The 16,610-nt window shown below is 60.4% G+C and overlaps 1 protein-coding gene across 5 annotated transcripts; it reads left to right on the forward strand.

Moving 5' to 3' along the window:
* The first annotated feature begins 8,329 nt into the window (after window positions 1-8,329).
* On the forward strand, window positions 8,330-16,605 carry EXTL1 (exostosin like glycosyltransferase 1). Of its 5 annotated transcripts, none has more exons than XM_065650584.1 (12): window positions 8,330-8,842; window positions 8,998-10,249; window positions 12,973-13,066; window positions 13,149-13,256; window positions 13,851-13,970; window positions 14,043-14,175; window positions 14,257-14,375; window positions 14,700-14,795; window positions 14,909-14,995; window positions 15,350-15,510; window positions 15,585-15,756; window positions 16,474-16,605. In XM_065650584.1, exons 2-12 carry the CDS (start codon window positions 9,315-9,317, stop codon window positions 16,579-16,581), a joined length of 2,133 nt encoding a protein of 710 aa, XP_065506656.1. In that variant the 5' UTR covers window positions 8,330-8,842; window positions 8,998-9,314; the 3' UTR covers window positions 16,582-16,605. The 5 variants fall into 5 exon arrangements, with proteins under 5 accessions (XP_065506656.1, XP_065506654.1, XP_065506655.1 ...); XM_065650582.1 differs by lacking the exon at window positions 16,474-16,605 and adding an exon at window positions 15,838-16,453; XM_065650583.1 differs by lacking the exon at window positions 16,474-16,605 and adding an exon at window positions 15,874-16,453.
* The last annotated feature ends 5 nt before the right edge of the window (window positions 16,606-16,610 follow it).

The following is a 16,610-nucleotide window of genomic DNA, read 5'->3' on the forward strand; positions in this document are numbered from 1 at the left end:
TTTTCTGACCTGAGATATCATTCTCACTGGCCTGGGCTGTCACTCCTTACACTCATAAAAAACATACTTCTGTACAACCTGTCCAAGGCCCTTTATCTGGAACCACACGTCCCACACCGTTCCAGAGCTGGGCGTTCTCTCCACGGCACCAGCAGATCCTCCGAGATACCGAAGTGTGGTTGGAATCATAGAATCACACAATCGTTTTGGTTGGGAAAGACCGTCAAGATCATCGAGTCCAACCGTTCCCCAGCCCTGGCACTGCCCCATGTCCTGAGAACCTCATGTCCGTCTGTCCAACCTCTCCAGGGATGGTGACTCCAGCACTGCCCTGGGCAGCCTGTTCCAATGCCCCACAGCCCTTTGGGGAAGAAATTGTTCCAAGATCCAACCTCAACCTCCTCTAAACTCCCCCAGGTCCCTCAGCCGCTCCCATCACACTTGTGCTCCAGCCCCTCACCAGCTCCGTTCCCTTCTCTCAACTCGCTCCAGCATCTCAAGGGTTTTGTCGGCGTGAGGGGCCCAAAATTGACCCCAGGGTTTGAGGTTTGGTCTCTCCAGGGCCCAGCACAGGGGGACAGTGCAGTCGTGCCCTCCTGGGAGCCACCTGCCCAATATAAGGTCAGATTTATGTGGACGCTGGTTCCCACTTCCCCTGTATCCAGAAAGGCGCAATGAAAGCGGGTCTGGGGGTCCCTCGCTTTGCTTTCCCCCCTCCTTGCTCCCAACCGAGCCGGGAACCCTCGACCCATTTCTCTGCATCCTCGCTGCTTTTTTCCTTTTCTGCTCCCAAAAGGAATCTGCAAATTTGCACTTCCCATATGGAGCACTGAGAGCTTTGCTATTCAAGGAAGGCTGTAAACAACTCGCTGCCAAGGGTTGGAAAATAACTGTGCTGCACCAAGCTGCATCGCCCGGCGACAGCAAGCGGCTGCGAGAGAAGCACAAAAAAAGGGGTTTATGGCTGTTTTATTTGTTTGCTTGTTTTTGTGAGGCAACAGGAGATGCACGAATTATATTTCCAAAGCGTCACGGTCGGCCATTTCAGCTGGGATGGAGCAAAGGAGACGGCGTGATTTTGACAACCGCATGGAATAGCAACGCATAGGGAAGCCATAAAATATTCAACAGCCATGGAAGATTCCAGTAAAGACAGTTGCTTTGGCTCTTTGCAAATGAAGGGGGGGTGGGAAGAAAAGCTGGGTATAGCACTAATTGTTCTCCAGTTCCTAATTAGTTCCTTGAATTTAAAATATGGATTCGGGGCTACCAGCATCTCAGCAAGCCTATTGTGCTATTAATACTTCCCTGGCGTGATATAGTTAAAAATACTCCCACCCTTTCAAGACAAAATGTAGCTTGGAAGTGTCAGGATGGGAGGAGTTCAGGGCTGGAAATCCTCTTAAAGGAATAGCCTTCCCCCGATTCAAATAAACAATATGAATGAGCTTGTAACCGCCCCCGGAATGAGCCTGTTCCCACTAAGATCAGATTGGAAAATAATGCTCAATGCAGAACTCTCGGGCCGTTTTTTGTCAAAGCCGTGAGGGGGAATTTGGACTAAAAAGCAGGATTTTGAAGCATCCCCCCCTCCTCGCATCCAACCCCACGCTCAGGTACCACGGGGGATCCCGACCTGCAACAGCCGCAGCTCCTTATCCCGCGGCAATATCTATAGGTGCTGCATATAGATATAGATCTGTCAGAATAAAACATGGCTCTTCCCACAGGACTTGGGAGCCAAGGAAACAAGCCTGGTTTGTTTGGTTGTTTTATTTTTTATGGCGCCTTTCGACTGCTGGACGAGGAGATCCAGATCTATCCTTTCACACTTTAGACAAGAAGCGTTTTCCCTCCCATCTCCACTGCCGATTCTGCATCAAAACGGGTTAATTCCTGCTCCATCCCGTCGGCTCTTCGCTGCTGCAATCGCTCGGCAACACCAGCACAGAGACAATACCTCCACTTAACGTTTGCTCCGTGATGTTCGATCGCTTTTTTCCCCACTAATTTGAGTTCATCGTAGATCTATATATATATATCTGTAAAAAGAAAAAAAAAAAATCAGACACATCCACTGCAGCTGTGAGAACAGGCAAACAAAGCCAGCCTTTCTGGAGGAAAAACACGGCTCTCTTTTATGCAATAAACCAGCAAACCGCTGCCGTACGCTAACATCGATACCCGGAGGGACACACTTATGTTTCGATTGCCAATTAAGTGCTTCATTTTAATTAAAAAAATTTAAAAATCAAACCCCAAAAACCACACGCACACACAAAACCCCCCAACCCAGGCCCTGCACGATAGACATCGTTAGAGAGGCCTCAATGCGAGGAGATGAAGGAATCCTGAAGCTGGTAGGTTGGGGCGTCTGGTGCCACCGTGCCACCCAGGGAGGGGTGACAATCTCAGCACGTCCCCACAGCCCAACGTGGGGTGAAGCCGCAAACCAAAGGGTTTTAAAGAAGAGGATTTGGGGTCCCCCGCTCTCCCCCAGCATCACGCTCGGGTGCTGAGCGTGAGCCGGCATCCGCGGGGCTGAGCTCAGCCTGGCCTTCCTAAATTGGGGAAAATCTTGATGTTAACAAAAAAAATCCTCCAAATCTGTTTCAAGGGCTTTTTCGGGTGAGCCTGGAACTCGAGAGACCTCATGCAGCTTCTTGTGTCCTCCAGCGCCTCCATTTCCCTTCTCAGTCCTTTTTCTCCTGTTTTTACCCAAGAATCTTCTCCAGGGTCAGCAAGAGCTCCAGCCTGAAATGGGACTTCTGCTGCGGAGTGGAAACTGTCATAAAAACCCAGATGTGCTCTCAAAATACCCTCGATGGTGCCATCTGAGGCAACAGGAGCTCTCTGGGCATTTTGAAGGTCGGGGAACTCCACGAGCAGCCCAGCCCCGCAGCATCGCACCGCGACAACCAGCAAACGTGTCCTGAGCCGGATCCCGAGAGTTTGACACCCAGCAGAGCCCCCGTCCTGCCCCGTAACCCAGCACGGGAGGAACTGGTGCTGGGGAAGGTCATAAAAGAATCACAGAGTCATTTTGGTTGGAAAAGCCCCTCAAGCTCATCGAGTCCAACCGTTCCCCCAGCCCTGGCACTGCCCCATGTCCTGAGAACCTCATGTCCGTCTGTCCAACCCCTCCAGGGATGGTGACTCCAGCACTGCCCTGGGCAGCCTGTTCCAATGCCCCACAGCCCTTTGGGGAAGAAATTGTTCCCCCGATCCAATCCAAACCTAAACGACAAAGTTGAGCTGAATCCCTCGTGACCGCGAGCATCCGGGGTTCGCAGCTCAAGGCAGCCCGGAAGCCAACGCGTTTGGTGATAACAATTCTCTTCGGAGATTAAGGAACTCAATTTTAATTTGGAATTTCACGCAGAGCAAAGCTTTGATTTGCCCGTAGAAAAATCAACGTAAAATCAAGCATATACTCACCGAGCAGAGGGATCTGAGGAGCTCTGCTCAGGCGGGTGCTGGTTTCGGGGCCGGTACCGCAGCCCCCGGCCGGGCACCAGCTCCTGTGCCAGAGCTCCCGCGGTTCTCACCGGGCTCAGCTTGCAGGGCCACAAACCTCCACGAGCTGTTGTGAATCCAGCCCTTACTATTCTCCTTAAAAATACAAGAACAAAAGGAAAAAAAAAAACCACCAACACCACAACAGTAAGTCTTATGGTAATTACACGGAGGTTTTAACACGTCTCAATTTGCATTAATTAAATCAACAGGGAAGCTTCAATTGAGTAAATGAGTGGGTTTTTTTTCTCTAAGCGGCAGCAAAGGCTGGCGCCAGTAACTCCAGTTTGGTGCCTGTGTGTGCACTGGGATGGGGAGGGATGGGCTGGAAGGGGCTTCTTGGGAGGGAGGGGGACACGGGCTGGGAGGGGGATGATGAGAAGGAGACTCTCAGCTCCGAGATATTAAGATCTCCGAGCGGGGTCTGTGCTGACACTGTCGGATTTCGGCCCCAAGAGGGGAAAATCTTTGAAGCCGAAGCCGGTCGGGGAGCGGAGATAAAGCCGTGGGTAAGAGGAATGTGTCCGTCCACACCCCAGCCGTGCTGCAAGCACAGCTGTGAGGGGAATATCAATGGGCAGCTTTTGTGGTTTTTTTTTTTAATTTCTAAAGCCACCGGTTAGGATCTATGGCTGGAAGTGGATTTCCAAGGCAGAACATTCCCGGGCAGGGGACGGCTGGGCTGCTGACCTGAAGGTGGGTGCCCCAGGTGCCAACCCCCCCAGCTAAGAGAGTCAGTGTTTCCTCCCCATGTCCCTGAGAAGCAAAATCCCTCCGTGGATAAAACACGGGGGATTTACAGATATAAACCTGGCTGGTTCACACCCAAACCTAAACCTCTGCACTATAAGGACACGGTGACCAAGAGATGGGTTGTTGCAGCCGATGGCACACGGGGTAACCCTGATCTCCTGTTTTTTGCCAGAAAATCTTCCAGCCTGGCACGGACAAGCTGGAGCAGCTTGGGACCTGGGGGTTCAGCCTGGAGAACAGGAGCTGAGGGGAGACCTTCTGATCTCTGACCTGCCTGAAAGGAGCTTGGAGCCAGGGAGGTCGGGCTCTGCTCCCCAGGAACAAGCGCCAGGACCAGAGGAAACGGCCTCAAGTTGCGCCAGGGGAGGTTGAGGTTGGATTTAGGAACAGTTTCTTCCCCAAAGGGCTGTGGGGCATTGGAACAGGCTGCCCAGGGCAGTGCTGGAGTCACCATCCCTGGAGGGGTTGGACAGACGGACATGAGGTTCTCAGGACATGGGGCAGTGCCAGGGCTGGGGAACGGTTGGACTCGATGAGTTCAAGGGTCTCTTCCAACCAACATGATTCTACGTGACGGGGATTGGGAGGAAAGCGCTGCTTGCAAGGGGAGCCTGGCTGCAGAGGTGGCTCCGCGCTGGGTTTTTAAAGCAGATGAAGTGAGTCAGTGAAGAAGGAAAGCGTTTGGCGAGGGCTCCTGCACCACCAGATCGCACAGAGGAGCAGAGAGGGGCTGATGGAGCTGAGGAAAGAGGGTGTCTGTCCTGCTTGAGAGACCCCGGGGCTTTTCTGAACTCTCTTCTTTCTTCTAGCAGGATTCTCCTCCAGAGACACAAATTTGGAATGTGGTCCTGGGCACAGATGTCAGCGCTGGAGTGGGGAGCAAAGGGACAAAGGACATCTGTCCACGCACCCTATCCCCCAGCCCAACAGGCACTGGGGACAGTAATAAGCATTTCTCTGTGAACCAAAGGGTTAATGAATGTCAGAAGCACAGCTGATTTCTGCCACCCCCTTCCTGAAAGCCTTTACATAAGAGTCTTGCAGAATTTATAACCTGGCTCAGCCGTGCCGCGCCGGAGCCGCCACCAGGCTGCTGCTTCCCTCGAACTGCCAGCGCGGATCCCCGGCTGAGCTAATTCGGGGGGGAAAATGGGATTTGATTTCTGCATCCGTCACTGTCTCTCACTGTTAAAACAGGACCTGACGGGCTCTGCTCCCTCCAGCCCCCCCACACAATTCATCGCCGCTGTCGACCTTGAACGTCCCCCACCCGCGCTCAGCATCTCCGCAGGGTGGTCCTGAGGCTGTCACACCCCAGCCTGCCCCCAGGGCTAGAGATGGTGTTTTAGGTGTAAAATCACCACCAAAAAAATAGCTGGAAGCCTCAAAAGCACTGGGGTCTTGCGGTTCTGTCCACATCTGTCCTTTGTGTCACTGGGGAGCAGCGACAATGTGGACAGATGTCCCCTCTGCTGCTGCCCAGCCCTGCGAGGCCACCCTGGAGCATCCCCAGGACTCGCCCTGGACTCAGAGGGGCTGGGGGCCACCAGCGAGGCGAGGACGTGGCCGTCACAGTGACAAAACAACTCTGGAGGAGTGAGACGATGCGGCTTTTCCATTTTTCTTTCTTCCCTGGGGAAAGAGCTTTGCTGGTGCCCGCGTCACCCGGTGTCACTGCGTGGGGATCGGCATGTGCCACCCAAAACCCGCTCCCCTCCAGGCTCAGCACCCGGGAAATCCTGCCCATCGGCGGCAGCAGCTTCTCCCCGCGATGGCAGGAGGGGGAGCACAGCCAGGGCCGCTGCTGCCGTCCCCCTGCGTGTCCCCCAGCAGGAATGCGTGCCGGTGGCAGCGGGGACAATGCGAAAGCAGATGGTTTGCCCAGAGCCTGGATGTTACAGCAGCTGCTGAGGCGGCGTGTCCAGGATTGCCTGGGGAGGGTCTCTGGTGCGGTAAATCCGTGCAGCTCCACCGGCTTCAGCCCTTCTTCGGGATGGCTGAGAATTGGACCCCCTGTAAGAAGCTCCCCTTGCTCTGAGGTCCCTGGTGTTCCCCAGGAAGGTGCTGCAGGTCCTTCCAAAAGTCTCTCGTTCCCACTGCCCGCGTGTGCCTGTTTGCAGCAGCATGGCCCTTCGTGCTGCAGAACCAGGCTGGGCTGTTTCCCTCCTGGCCCCGGGCTGGTCTCAGTCCCCGTTCACATCCCTGCGCTGCTGGGCTGCTCAGAGATGCTTCCAGCCAGACCCCCATTTCAAACCAGACACAGCCCTGCACCCCCCAGTGCAGAACTACAGCTCCCAGCAGCCCCCGAGACTGGGGAACCACAACTCCCAGTACACCCCCAGCCCGGGACTACACCTCCCAGTATGCGCTGGGTGTCTGGACTACACCTCCCAGTATCCCCAGCTGAACTACAGATCCCAGTGCTTCCCAGTGCCCATCTCCCAGAGCCCACAGGGCTCCCCGCAGTGCTCCCAGTTACCATCGTAGCTCCCAGTACCCACGAGCTGCCGGTACCCCCCCAGCTCCCAGTGCTGCCCCCAGCTCTCAGTGTTCCCCAAGAGCTCCCAGTGCCGCCCCCCAGCTCCCCCTCTGTCTCCCAGTGCCCCTCCCAAGCTCCAGTGCAAAACCACAGCTCCTAGTGTCTTCAGCACAGCTGCGGCACCCAGTGCCACCAGCGCAAAACCACAGCTCCCAGTGTCCCCAGTGCCACATGCAGCTCCCGGTGCCACCAGTGCAAAACCACAGCTCCCAGTGTCCCCAGTGCCACATGCAGCTCCCGGTGCCACCAGTGCAAAACCACAGCTCCCGGTGTCCCCAGTGCCACATGTAGCTCCCGGTGCCACCAGCGCAAAACCACAGCTCCCAGTGTCCCCAGTGCAGGACAGAATTCCAATCCCTCCATTGCAGCCCATGGGCAGCACTCTGACCCTGGGGCTGCCCTGGCCCTGTCTGCACCCCAGCCAGGTTTCCGCCCCTCAGGGCTGCGGACTTCCCCATGTCCTCCCCTACAGCGCCCAGAGGTGCCCGGGGCTCCAGCTGCCCCGTCCCCACGTTCCCTGTCCTTCGGTTAATCCGCTTTCTACAGCTACAGCGGCCCTGGTTCCCGTGGTAATCCCCTCGGTGGCCAGGGATTAACTCCCTGTGGGGCCAAGCCGTCCCCTTGGCTGGGCCCGGCAAATAAATACCTACAGATTTGGTAAAAAGCACCCCCACCAATCTGCTGCGCACACAGCCGCACGCCAGGCACCCCAGCACGGTCCCCCACATGCTCAGGAAACTGGGGCACGGGATGACACCGAATGGGACCCTGGGGCTGTCACTCTGTGTGGGGGCACAAAGAGGGGACCCAAGCCCAAACCCACCAGTAGAGCCGCCCCGGGGTGCCCTGCACCTTCTCCCCTGGGGCTGGTGACACCCTGACCTGTGCCAGGCACCCAGCGGCCGGTCCAGCTGCAGGCTGAGCTCAGCCAGCTTGTTACACCCATGGGTGGGATCCAGCATCCCGGCACGTCCCGGCTCGCCCAGCCGGCGGGGCAGGGCGGAGGGCGGAGGGCGGCTGGCACAGCCGGGGATACCGGGGCAGGGTGGGAGAGGCGAGTCCCGGCCTGTCCCTGCTGCCCGCTCCAGCCCACGCCTGGCTTCCTGCCGTGGGGCTCAGCCCCCCAGCACCCCACATCGCCTTGGAAGAAGCTCCTGGCTGGAAATGGTGTGGGGTATCCTGCAGGTGAAACCCCTGAGGTCTTGGTTTTGTGGGTGGGACACGGGACGTGGGACAGTCCACGCGTGGGGTCCCACACAGGGCGGGCGGCGCAGGGACCCTGCGGGGGCGCGGGGAACCCCTGTCCCACGTGGGCGCGCTCCGGGTGGCGGCGCTCGGCCAATGGGAAGGCGCCGCACGGTGGGGCGCCGAGGGGCGCGGCCTCTGGCCGGCACGGGCCACGCCCACGAGGGTGCGGATGGCCAATCGGAGGCGGGTGGGCGGGGCCAAGGGCGAACGTTGTGACGGTGGGAACAGGACGCGGTGTGACAGATGCGGGCGGGGGGACACGGAGCGGGGGGACACGGGACACGGAGCGGGGGGTGATGGACCACGGAGGGTGATGGACCTCGGGGACCCGCCGGGCAGCGGGGCCGGGCACTGACCGGGGAAGAGACCAGCAGGCAAGGGGACAGGGGGACAGCCAGCCCGGGGACGGCGACAGACAGACGAGGGGGGGACAGCCCAAGTGGGGACAGACAGACAGACGGGGGACAGCCAGCCTCGGGAGGGACAGCCAGCCTGACACGGGGCAAGCAGGTCGGGCAGCCACGAGAGGTGCAGGCAGCCCGGGGGGACACGGGGACATTCCAACGCAGGGACAGACGGACAAGGTGACAAGGGGGGACACACCTCCAGCCCCCCCCCAGCCAGGCGCACCCCTCCAGGGGCACCCCCGGGACCGGCGCTGCTCGGCGGGGCGGCAGCTCCGCCGCCTTCCCCGCAGGCGATGCAGCCTGGAGCCGCAGGGACCCGCGGATCGAGACTTCGGGGCACAGCGACCCGAGACCCACCCGGGGCTACGTGTCCCCAAAGGTAACGGGGGGAGCGGGCGTGGGGGCGGGGAAGGAGGTTTAATTCCCAGGAGGGGTCCGGGAAGGAGGGTCCCACCACAGGGACATGGGAGCCGCTTGCGGTGACATGGTTGGCGGCGGCAGGACGGCGACGGCGCGACCTCTCCCCTTCTCCAGGGATTTGAAGCTGAGCCAAGCGGCGATGGAAATGTCATTGTCACAGCACGGGAACCCAGCGAAGTGAAGGCTGCGCCGAGGGAAGGGAGCGGGACGGTGCTGCACCGAACTCTGCAGAGAGAGGTGGCCCCGAAAAACCAGCGCAGCCCTGGTTGGAGGGGGCGGCAGGGGGACCGTGGGGTTCATCTGGGCTGCAAGGGCCACCGGGACAATACCTGGGGGCCAGGAGCCATCCGTGGGGTTTGGGACATTGGCCTTTTGACTGGACTCCAGCACCCGTCCAAACCCGATGAGGAGCCAAGGCTGTGCATGAACCTATGCAGACCAGGAAGAAATACATTTTCCTGACTTTCCTTGCCTCTTGGCTCCTGCTTTTCTTCTTTGGAGGAGACCAGCTGCGCCGTTTCGCTTTCTTTTCTGGGAAGAAAGCTGAAGCCCGGAGGAACTGGCCCCGCTGGACGGATCGGTCCCTCCTCAAAAGCTTTGCAAACCCCGAGGAGCTCCAGAGTGATGGGGACCCCTCGCTGCCGTCACCCCGGGAGCGGCGGGCGGCACGGCTGAACGTCTACAAGAACAGCAGATGCCGGATGGAAACTTGCTTCGACTTCTCCAGGTGCGAGAAGCATGGCTTCAAAGTCTTCACCTACCCCCGGGAGAGGGACCAGCCCCTCTCGGAGAGTTACAGCAAAATCCTCACGTCAATCGAGCGCTCGCGCTACTACACGCCGAACCCCGAGGAAGCCTGCCTCTTCATCCTCAGCATCGACACGCTGGACCGCGACCACCTCTCCAGTCAATACGTCCGGAACGTCGACGAGAAAATCCGTGGCTTCCCACTCTGGAATGGTGGCCGTAACCATCTCATCTTCAACCTCTACTCGGGCACTTGGCCCAATTACACTGAGGACCTGGGCTTTGACATCGGCCAAGCCATCCTGGCCAAAGCCAGCTTCTACACCCAGAACTTCAGGCCGGGCTTTGACATCTCCATCCCTCTCTTCTCCAAGGACCACCCGCAGCGCGGCGGGGAGAGGGGCTGGTTGTATCAGGACTCGGTCCCCCCGAAAAAGAAATATTTATTGGTATTCAAAGGGAAGCGATACCTGACCGGCATCGGCTCCGGCACCAGGAACGCGCTGCACCACATCCACAACGGGAAGGACATCGTCTCGCTCACCACCTGCAAGCACGGCAAGGACTGGGAGAAGCACAAGGACACGCGCTGCGACAAGGACAACGTCAACTATGAAAAGTGAGTCGGAGATGGGGTGGGAAAGGGGCTCTGGTCGGGGGGACACCCCACAAACGTTCCTGTCCCTCTGCGGGTGCAGCCGTGCCCGTCTGCAGTAGCTGGACCTCCAGATGTGGGGGAGAGGAAAGTTTTGGGCTCTCTTGAAATAGATGGGGGTTTCATTTCCATGGTGGGGAGCGAGGCGCTGGTTGTTCAGGGCTTTCCTCTTCTGTATTAAAGTTGGAATAATCTGGTGAGGTCGGCTCTTATCTGCAATCACCGCGGCCGCCTCTAATACGATTTCCCTTTTTCCTAACGCTGATGAATGATGCTTTTCTTCTCCCCCCTCCTGCCCTCCCCTAACATTAACGTTGATCTTGGAGATGAGCCCAAAACGTCCCCCCCTCACTGGCTCCGCTAAAAATCCCACAAAATTGGCGGGTTCTTGGGCATCTCAGCATGGACGGCTCTGAGCTCACCCAGATTGGTGGGGTGGGGGGTCCCTCTGTGTCCCCCCTCCCAAATGGGGATGGTGGCGGCAGCATGTGATGGACCTTGGTGGAAAAATTATGGGGATAAAGTTCTGTGAGTCTGGGGGCTCCGCACTGCGGGGACACACAACAGCTCCTCATGTCCCCATCCTGCTGGGGACAGGCAGGTCCCTGTCCTGCTGCCTGGGGACATCCCGCAGCCACCCAGAGAGCAGATGGGGAGAGGCCGCGTTCGGCATCATCCTCAAAGCATCTTAGGAGGTGCTGGGAGGTAAAAGCGGAGCCGGGTGCTGCGGGCACCGGGAATAACCAGGGTTTGGGGGCAGCTCAGGCACCGTGTGGCCCCGTCTGGCGGGTGCCACCAGCCCGGCAGGGTCAGCCCTTGCAGTGGAGCCTTTTTGGGGACAGAACATCGCAGGATGGTGCGAGACACCGCGGGATGTGGGGCCCAAGGTCAGGCCTGCGCTGTGCTGCAGGGCGGTGGGACGGGAAATTTCCCCCCCCGCGCAGCCCAGGTAATCCCGTAATGCTGTTTGCAAGTACAGGGGGATTTACACCTCACCCGGGACAGCTTTAGGCAGCAGATAGACAGGGGACAAGTGGCACAGGACAGCTCGCGCGTGACCCCGAGCCTCCGCTGTCCCACTTGTCCCCATGGGACACTTGGGCAAAAAGCCATCGGTGTCTCCATCGCGCCTGACCTGCCCTGGGAGTTGTCCCCAAACCCGCAGCTGGGACGGTGGCAGAGCGACCATGGGGGCTCCGTCACCTTCGTCGCACCTGGGAGGGGCTGCCAAAAACAAACCGGTTCTGTGCCGGGATAAAGGGCGGATTGTCCCAGCGCCACGGTCCGGCCCCGGGTTCAAAGGAACCCAGGCGGGTTGGGAAGAGCTCTCTGGAGCCGCCGGGTCCCCGGTGGCACCGTGCCCGGCCGGGGCCGCGGAGGGGCCGGGCGCAGGGAGCGCGGCGGGCGCCCGTCCCGGCTCCTCACAAAACAAGGAAGCCCTGACGGCGTGATTACCCGGAAACCGCAACACGTCAGGAGCAAAATATTTCCATCGGGAGGTTTTGGCCCCGCAGCCCGGCCGGCGCCAGGCTCCCCATCATGGGAGGGTGCCCACCGCAGCAGTGCCCCCCGGGGCGCGTCCCACTGCCCACCCAGCCCCGGCACTGGGAACAGCCCCGTGGAGGTGCTGGGGGTCACGGCTGGGTTTTGGGGTCCCCAAGGAGCGGGTGGCAGCGGGGCTGCCCTAAGGGCAGTGTCTGGCCCTGGGGATGTGGCTGTTGCTGCTGCAGTTTCATGGGGGGGTCATTCTGAGCTGCCCTTGCCCCTCCAGGAAGTTGCTTGGGGTGTTAATGAGGCCGGGGCCACTAATGAGATTTTTGGCATCCATCAGAGACCTGGGGGTGGTTCTTCCGGAGGTGGGTTTGATGGTAAAATTTTGTGCCTCAGCACTGGGGCCAACTTCCTACATCCCAGGGCGCTGGGATGCTCTGGCACCCATGGAGGGGACAGGTCCTCAACCCCCAGGGTGGCACCAGCCCCACATCCCTGCTGTGGGGACACCCTTCCCCCTGGGGACCAGCACATTGCAAGCGGCTCTTTGGTCTCATGGCCTCCCTGGTCAGACCGTGCGCGTCCCCCCATCCCATCCAGGACCCGCTGCCCCGTCCCTCCCCCCAGGCAGGAACAGTCGGGGTCTGTCCTGACCTAATGTCAATATTGGATATCCCGGCGCGGTCGCAGGGCTCCGGCAGCGGCCGCGCCGCTCCCCACCGGCTGCACAGAAGGAGCTTTCATAGCCCCACGGTGTGAGCCCGGCTTGGGGGGGCACGCTGCCTGCACCCCTGCGGGCAACCAGCCCTCTGCCACCCCCCCAAAACGCTGCCAGGACAGGCAGGGCTGGTCCTGCCCGGCAAGTCTGGGCACAGCGGAGGAGTCGCCGCAGTTTCGGGCACAGGGTTTGCATGGGTTTCGTGACATAGGGGTGGAGGGAGATGGGTGATGCCTTCAAAGGGCACTGGGGTCCTATCCTGACTCCCCCTCTTTAAGCGGTGCTCGGGCACATCCCTCCGCCAGCCAGGGCATCTCTGCTCCAGAGACAGGGCTATTCGGGGACCAAAATCAGCCCCTAATGCTGCCCCGGGCTGGTCCTGTGCCCCCCAGGAGGGATGCTCAGCCTTGCTGGGTTCTGGGGTGCTCACAGCTTGGTGGGGGCTGTTCCTGCCCCCCCACCCCCTCTCCATTCCCAGATTTGACTACCAGGAGCTGCTGCACAATTCCACCTTCTGCATCGTGCCACGGGGCCGGCGCTTGGGCTCCTTCCGATTCCTGGAGGCTCTGCAGGTACGGGGTGGGTGGGGGGACGGGGGACGCCCCCATCCCGGGGTCTGGGGGCTCTGTCCCAGCCTGTGTGGGTCCCACGTAGGCTGCCTGCATCCCGGTGCTGCTGAGCGATGGCTGGGAGCTGCCCTTCGCCGAGGCCATCGAGTGGGGCAAAGCCGTCGTCGTGGGCAATGAGAAGCTGCTGCTGCAGGTATCGCGGCCAAATCCTGCCCCACACCAGCAGCCCTCCTGTTGGGGGATACACGGGGCCTTATCCAGCCTGGAGTGAGGGTCCCGTCTCAGCTGCAGCTCTGGAACATCACAGCAAGTGATAGGATGAGAGGAAACAGCCTCAAGCTGCGCCAGGGGAGGTTGAGGTTGGATCTGGGGAACAATTTCTTCCCCAAAGGGCTGTGGGGCATTGGAACAGGCTGCCCAGGGCAGTGCTGGAGTCACCATCCCTGGAGGGGTTGGACAGACGGAGATGAGGTTCTCAGGACATGGGGCAGTGCCAGGGGTGAGTTACGGTTGGAATCGATGATCTTGAGGGGCTTTCCAACCAAAATGATTCTATGATCATTCAGCTCAGGGGGGTGTTGAGCACCTCCCAGACCCAAAGCCCTCGTGGGTCCTGGGCCAGATCCTGCTCCAGGGACAGGAGGCGACAGAGCCGCAGCGGGTGCTGACACAGCACCCTTGGCCATGGGGCGTCCCTCAGGATGGCACAGAGGTGCCACGGCAGCCTTGCTGGGGCGTCGGGACAAGGTGACGAGGTGAGAAACCTGCTCGCTCCCTGCCACCGCAGATCCCCTCCGTCGTCCGCTGCATCCACCCGGAGCAGGTGCTGGCTTTCCAGCAGCAAACCCAGTTCCTGTGGGACGCCTACTTCTCCTCCGTCGACAAGATCGTGCACACCACGCTGGAGGTGAGCCCCCCCCGAGCCCTCTCCCCAGCTCCCGGGGTCACAACCGGGGTGCTCAGAGCAACTTTCTGGCAGATCATCAAGGACCGGCTGCTCCCATACCGCTCCCGCTCCCGGTTCCTCTGGAACGTGCTGCCCGGGGGGCTCCTGGCGCTGCCCGAGTTCTCCACCCACCTCGGGGACTTTCCCTTCTACTACCTGCAGCGCGGTAGGACTCTGCCTGCCCCAGCGGAGCACGCCAAAGTCGGTGCACACCACAACACCTCTCCTCTCCTCTGCTTTTTATCAGGCTCCAGCCCCTCCGAGAAGTTCACAGCTTTCATCCGGGTCATCTCGCCGTCCGGTTCCCTCTCCCAGCCGCTCCTCAGGCTCATCCAGGCTGTCTCGGGATCCCAGTTCTGCGCCCAGGTCGGGGGAGCTGAGCCCTGCGGTGTTTGGTGCATCTCCCGGGGAGGCAGCGGGAGGGATGGGGCAGGGTCCCGGGTGCTGGGAAGGGTGACAGTGGGATGGGATGGCCGATGGTGTCACCCTCAGGTGGGCAGAGCTGTCTCCCCAGCCCTCTGCGGACCACCCGTGGGTTTATTGTGGTCCAAACCGGTGCGAGATGGTTTTGGGGGGAGCTGGGCTGGAGCAGGTCCTGCTGCGGTGCCAGGGGGGCTGAGCTCTGACCACCCTGCGAACACCGACCAGCCCAGCCGAACACCCCTGGACACGCTGGTCCTTCCCCTGCAGATCCTGGTGCTGTGGAGCTGCGAGAAGCCGCCGCCGCCGAGCGAGAAATGGCCCCAGACCTCGGTGCCTCTGAGCATCATCCAGGGCCAGGGGAAGGTGAGGGGAGCTGGGATGCAGGCAGGGAGGCAGGACACAGATCCAGGACACGGGCAGGGAGCCGGGACGCCCACCCCATAGCACATCCCAACCTGTCTTTCTCCCCACCACAGCTCAGCGACCGCTTCTTCCCCTACGCAGCCATCCGCACAGACGCTGTGCTGAGCCTGGACGAGCACACCAGCATCTCCACCAGCGAGGTGAGGCCGTGGGCGCCGCAGTCCCCAGCACATGGAGCTGGGCAAGGGGAGGTTGAGACTGGATCTTGGGAACAATTTCTTCCCCAAAGGGCTGTGGGGCATTGGAACAGGCTGCCCAGGGCAGTGCTGGAGTCACCATCCCTGGAGGGGTTGGACAGACGGACATGAGGTTCTTGGGACATGGGGCAGTGCCAGGGCTGGGGGAACGGTTGGACTCGATGATCTTGAGGGTCTTTTCCAACCAAAATTATTGCATGATTCTGTGATTTTATGTCTCCCGTGCCCAGGGGCGATGGTGTCCCCCCTCGCACAGGTTCCCGCAGCCCGGTGACACTGTCCCCCACCCCATACCAGGTGGACTTTGCCTTCGTGGTGTGGCGCAGCTTCCCTGAGCGCATCGTGGGCTTCCCTGCGCGGAGCCACTTCTGGGACCCCGAGCAGAGGCGCTGGGGCTACACGTCCAAATGGACCAACGAGCTCTCCATCGTCCTCACCACCGCCGCCTTCTACCACAGGTACCGCCCGGGGAGGGGTGACCGGGGTGGGGGTCTCAGCCGCATCCTGCATCTCCATCCCGCTCCCTCCCCAGGTATTATCACAGCCTCTTCACCTGGTACCTGCCGGCGGGGCTGCGGGAGCTGGTGGACGGCCTGGCCACCTGCGAAGACATCCTGATGAACGTCCTGGTGGCCGCTGTCACCAAGCTGCCACCCATCAAGGTCACCCAGAGGAAGCAGCACAAGGAGAACGTGCCCCAGCAGGTAGGGTGCAAGGAGGGGAGTGCAGAGACCCCCCCGGGTGGGGAGCAGAGCCCATCACCCCAACACTCCCCTCCTGCCAAGGTCAAGGGCACGGCCGGTGGCCGGCGTTTCTCCCAGCGACAGGACTGTCTCAACCAGTTGGCGGACTGGTTCGGCTACATGCCCCTCGTGTCCTCCCAGCTGCGCCTCGACCCCGTCCTCTACAAGGACCAGGTCTCCATCCTGCGCAAGAAATACCTGCACTTGGAGAGACCCTGAGGACTGCAGGGAGGGGGTTGGGGCTGGTCCCCCCGTTCCTGGTGCACGGAGCCCTCCCGGGGCGGGCGGGCGCTGCTGACGGGGTTTTACTCGTTATTGGGTTTTACCGGTGCAATAAAGGTGGGTGGAGAGGCAGAGTCTGGCCAGCGGCTGTGGGATGCGGGGAGCGGAGAGCACCGGGAGCACCGGTGGGTTGGGGCACTGGTGCTTCTGCCGTCGTTGGGCACCCTGCGAACAGCCTGTGCGGCACCCGGCCATGCACACAGCCCCCCTGGCCCCAGCACGGCGGGGAGGGTGAGTCCTTTGGCTTCCCAAGGGCAAACAGAGGAACTGATAAGAGGCGAGAGCTGAGCGAGCGTGTCCTCCCTCCCCCGATCTGGGATGGGTCCCCCGCAGCCCCTTGCCTCCCAGCGCTCCCCGAAGCGGGGAAAAGGGTCATTTCAGCTGTTTTGTCCGCAGCTGAATAGAAACAGAGAAAATTCAGGTGATTGCTGGCCTCCAGCAGCCACTCCCTGCAGCCGTGGGTCTGTCCTTGATGCCTTCGCTCCCAGCAGACACCCGAGATAACGCCCCAGCGCTGCCAGACCCAACACCCC

Source organism: Caloenas nicobarica, chromosome 23, assembly GCF_036013445.1.
Source record: "Caloenas nicobarica isolate bCalNic1 chromosome 23, bCalNic1.hap1, whole genome shotgun sequence".
NCBI lineage: Eukaryota > Metazoa > Chordata > Aves > Columbiformes > Columbidae > Caloenas > Caloenas nicobarica.

Excerpts from the sequence above, each read along its gene's own strand:
- EXTL1 (XM_065650581.1), top strand. The coding sequence starts at position 9,315 with ATGCAGACCAGGAAGAAATACATTTTCCTGACTTTCCTTGCCTCTTGG. Across the intron at positions 13,067-13,148 it reads GATTCCTGGAGGCTCTGCAG|GCTGCCTGCATCCCGGTGCT; the intron begins GTACGGGGTGGG and ends GGTCCCACGTAG. Across the intron at positions 14,796-14,908 it reads TCATCCAGGGCCAGGGGAAG|CTCAGCGACCGCTTCTTCCC; the intron begins GTGAGGGGAGCT and ends TCCCCACCACAG.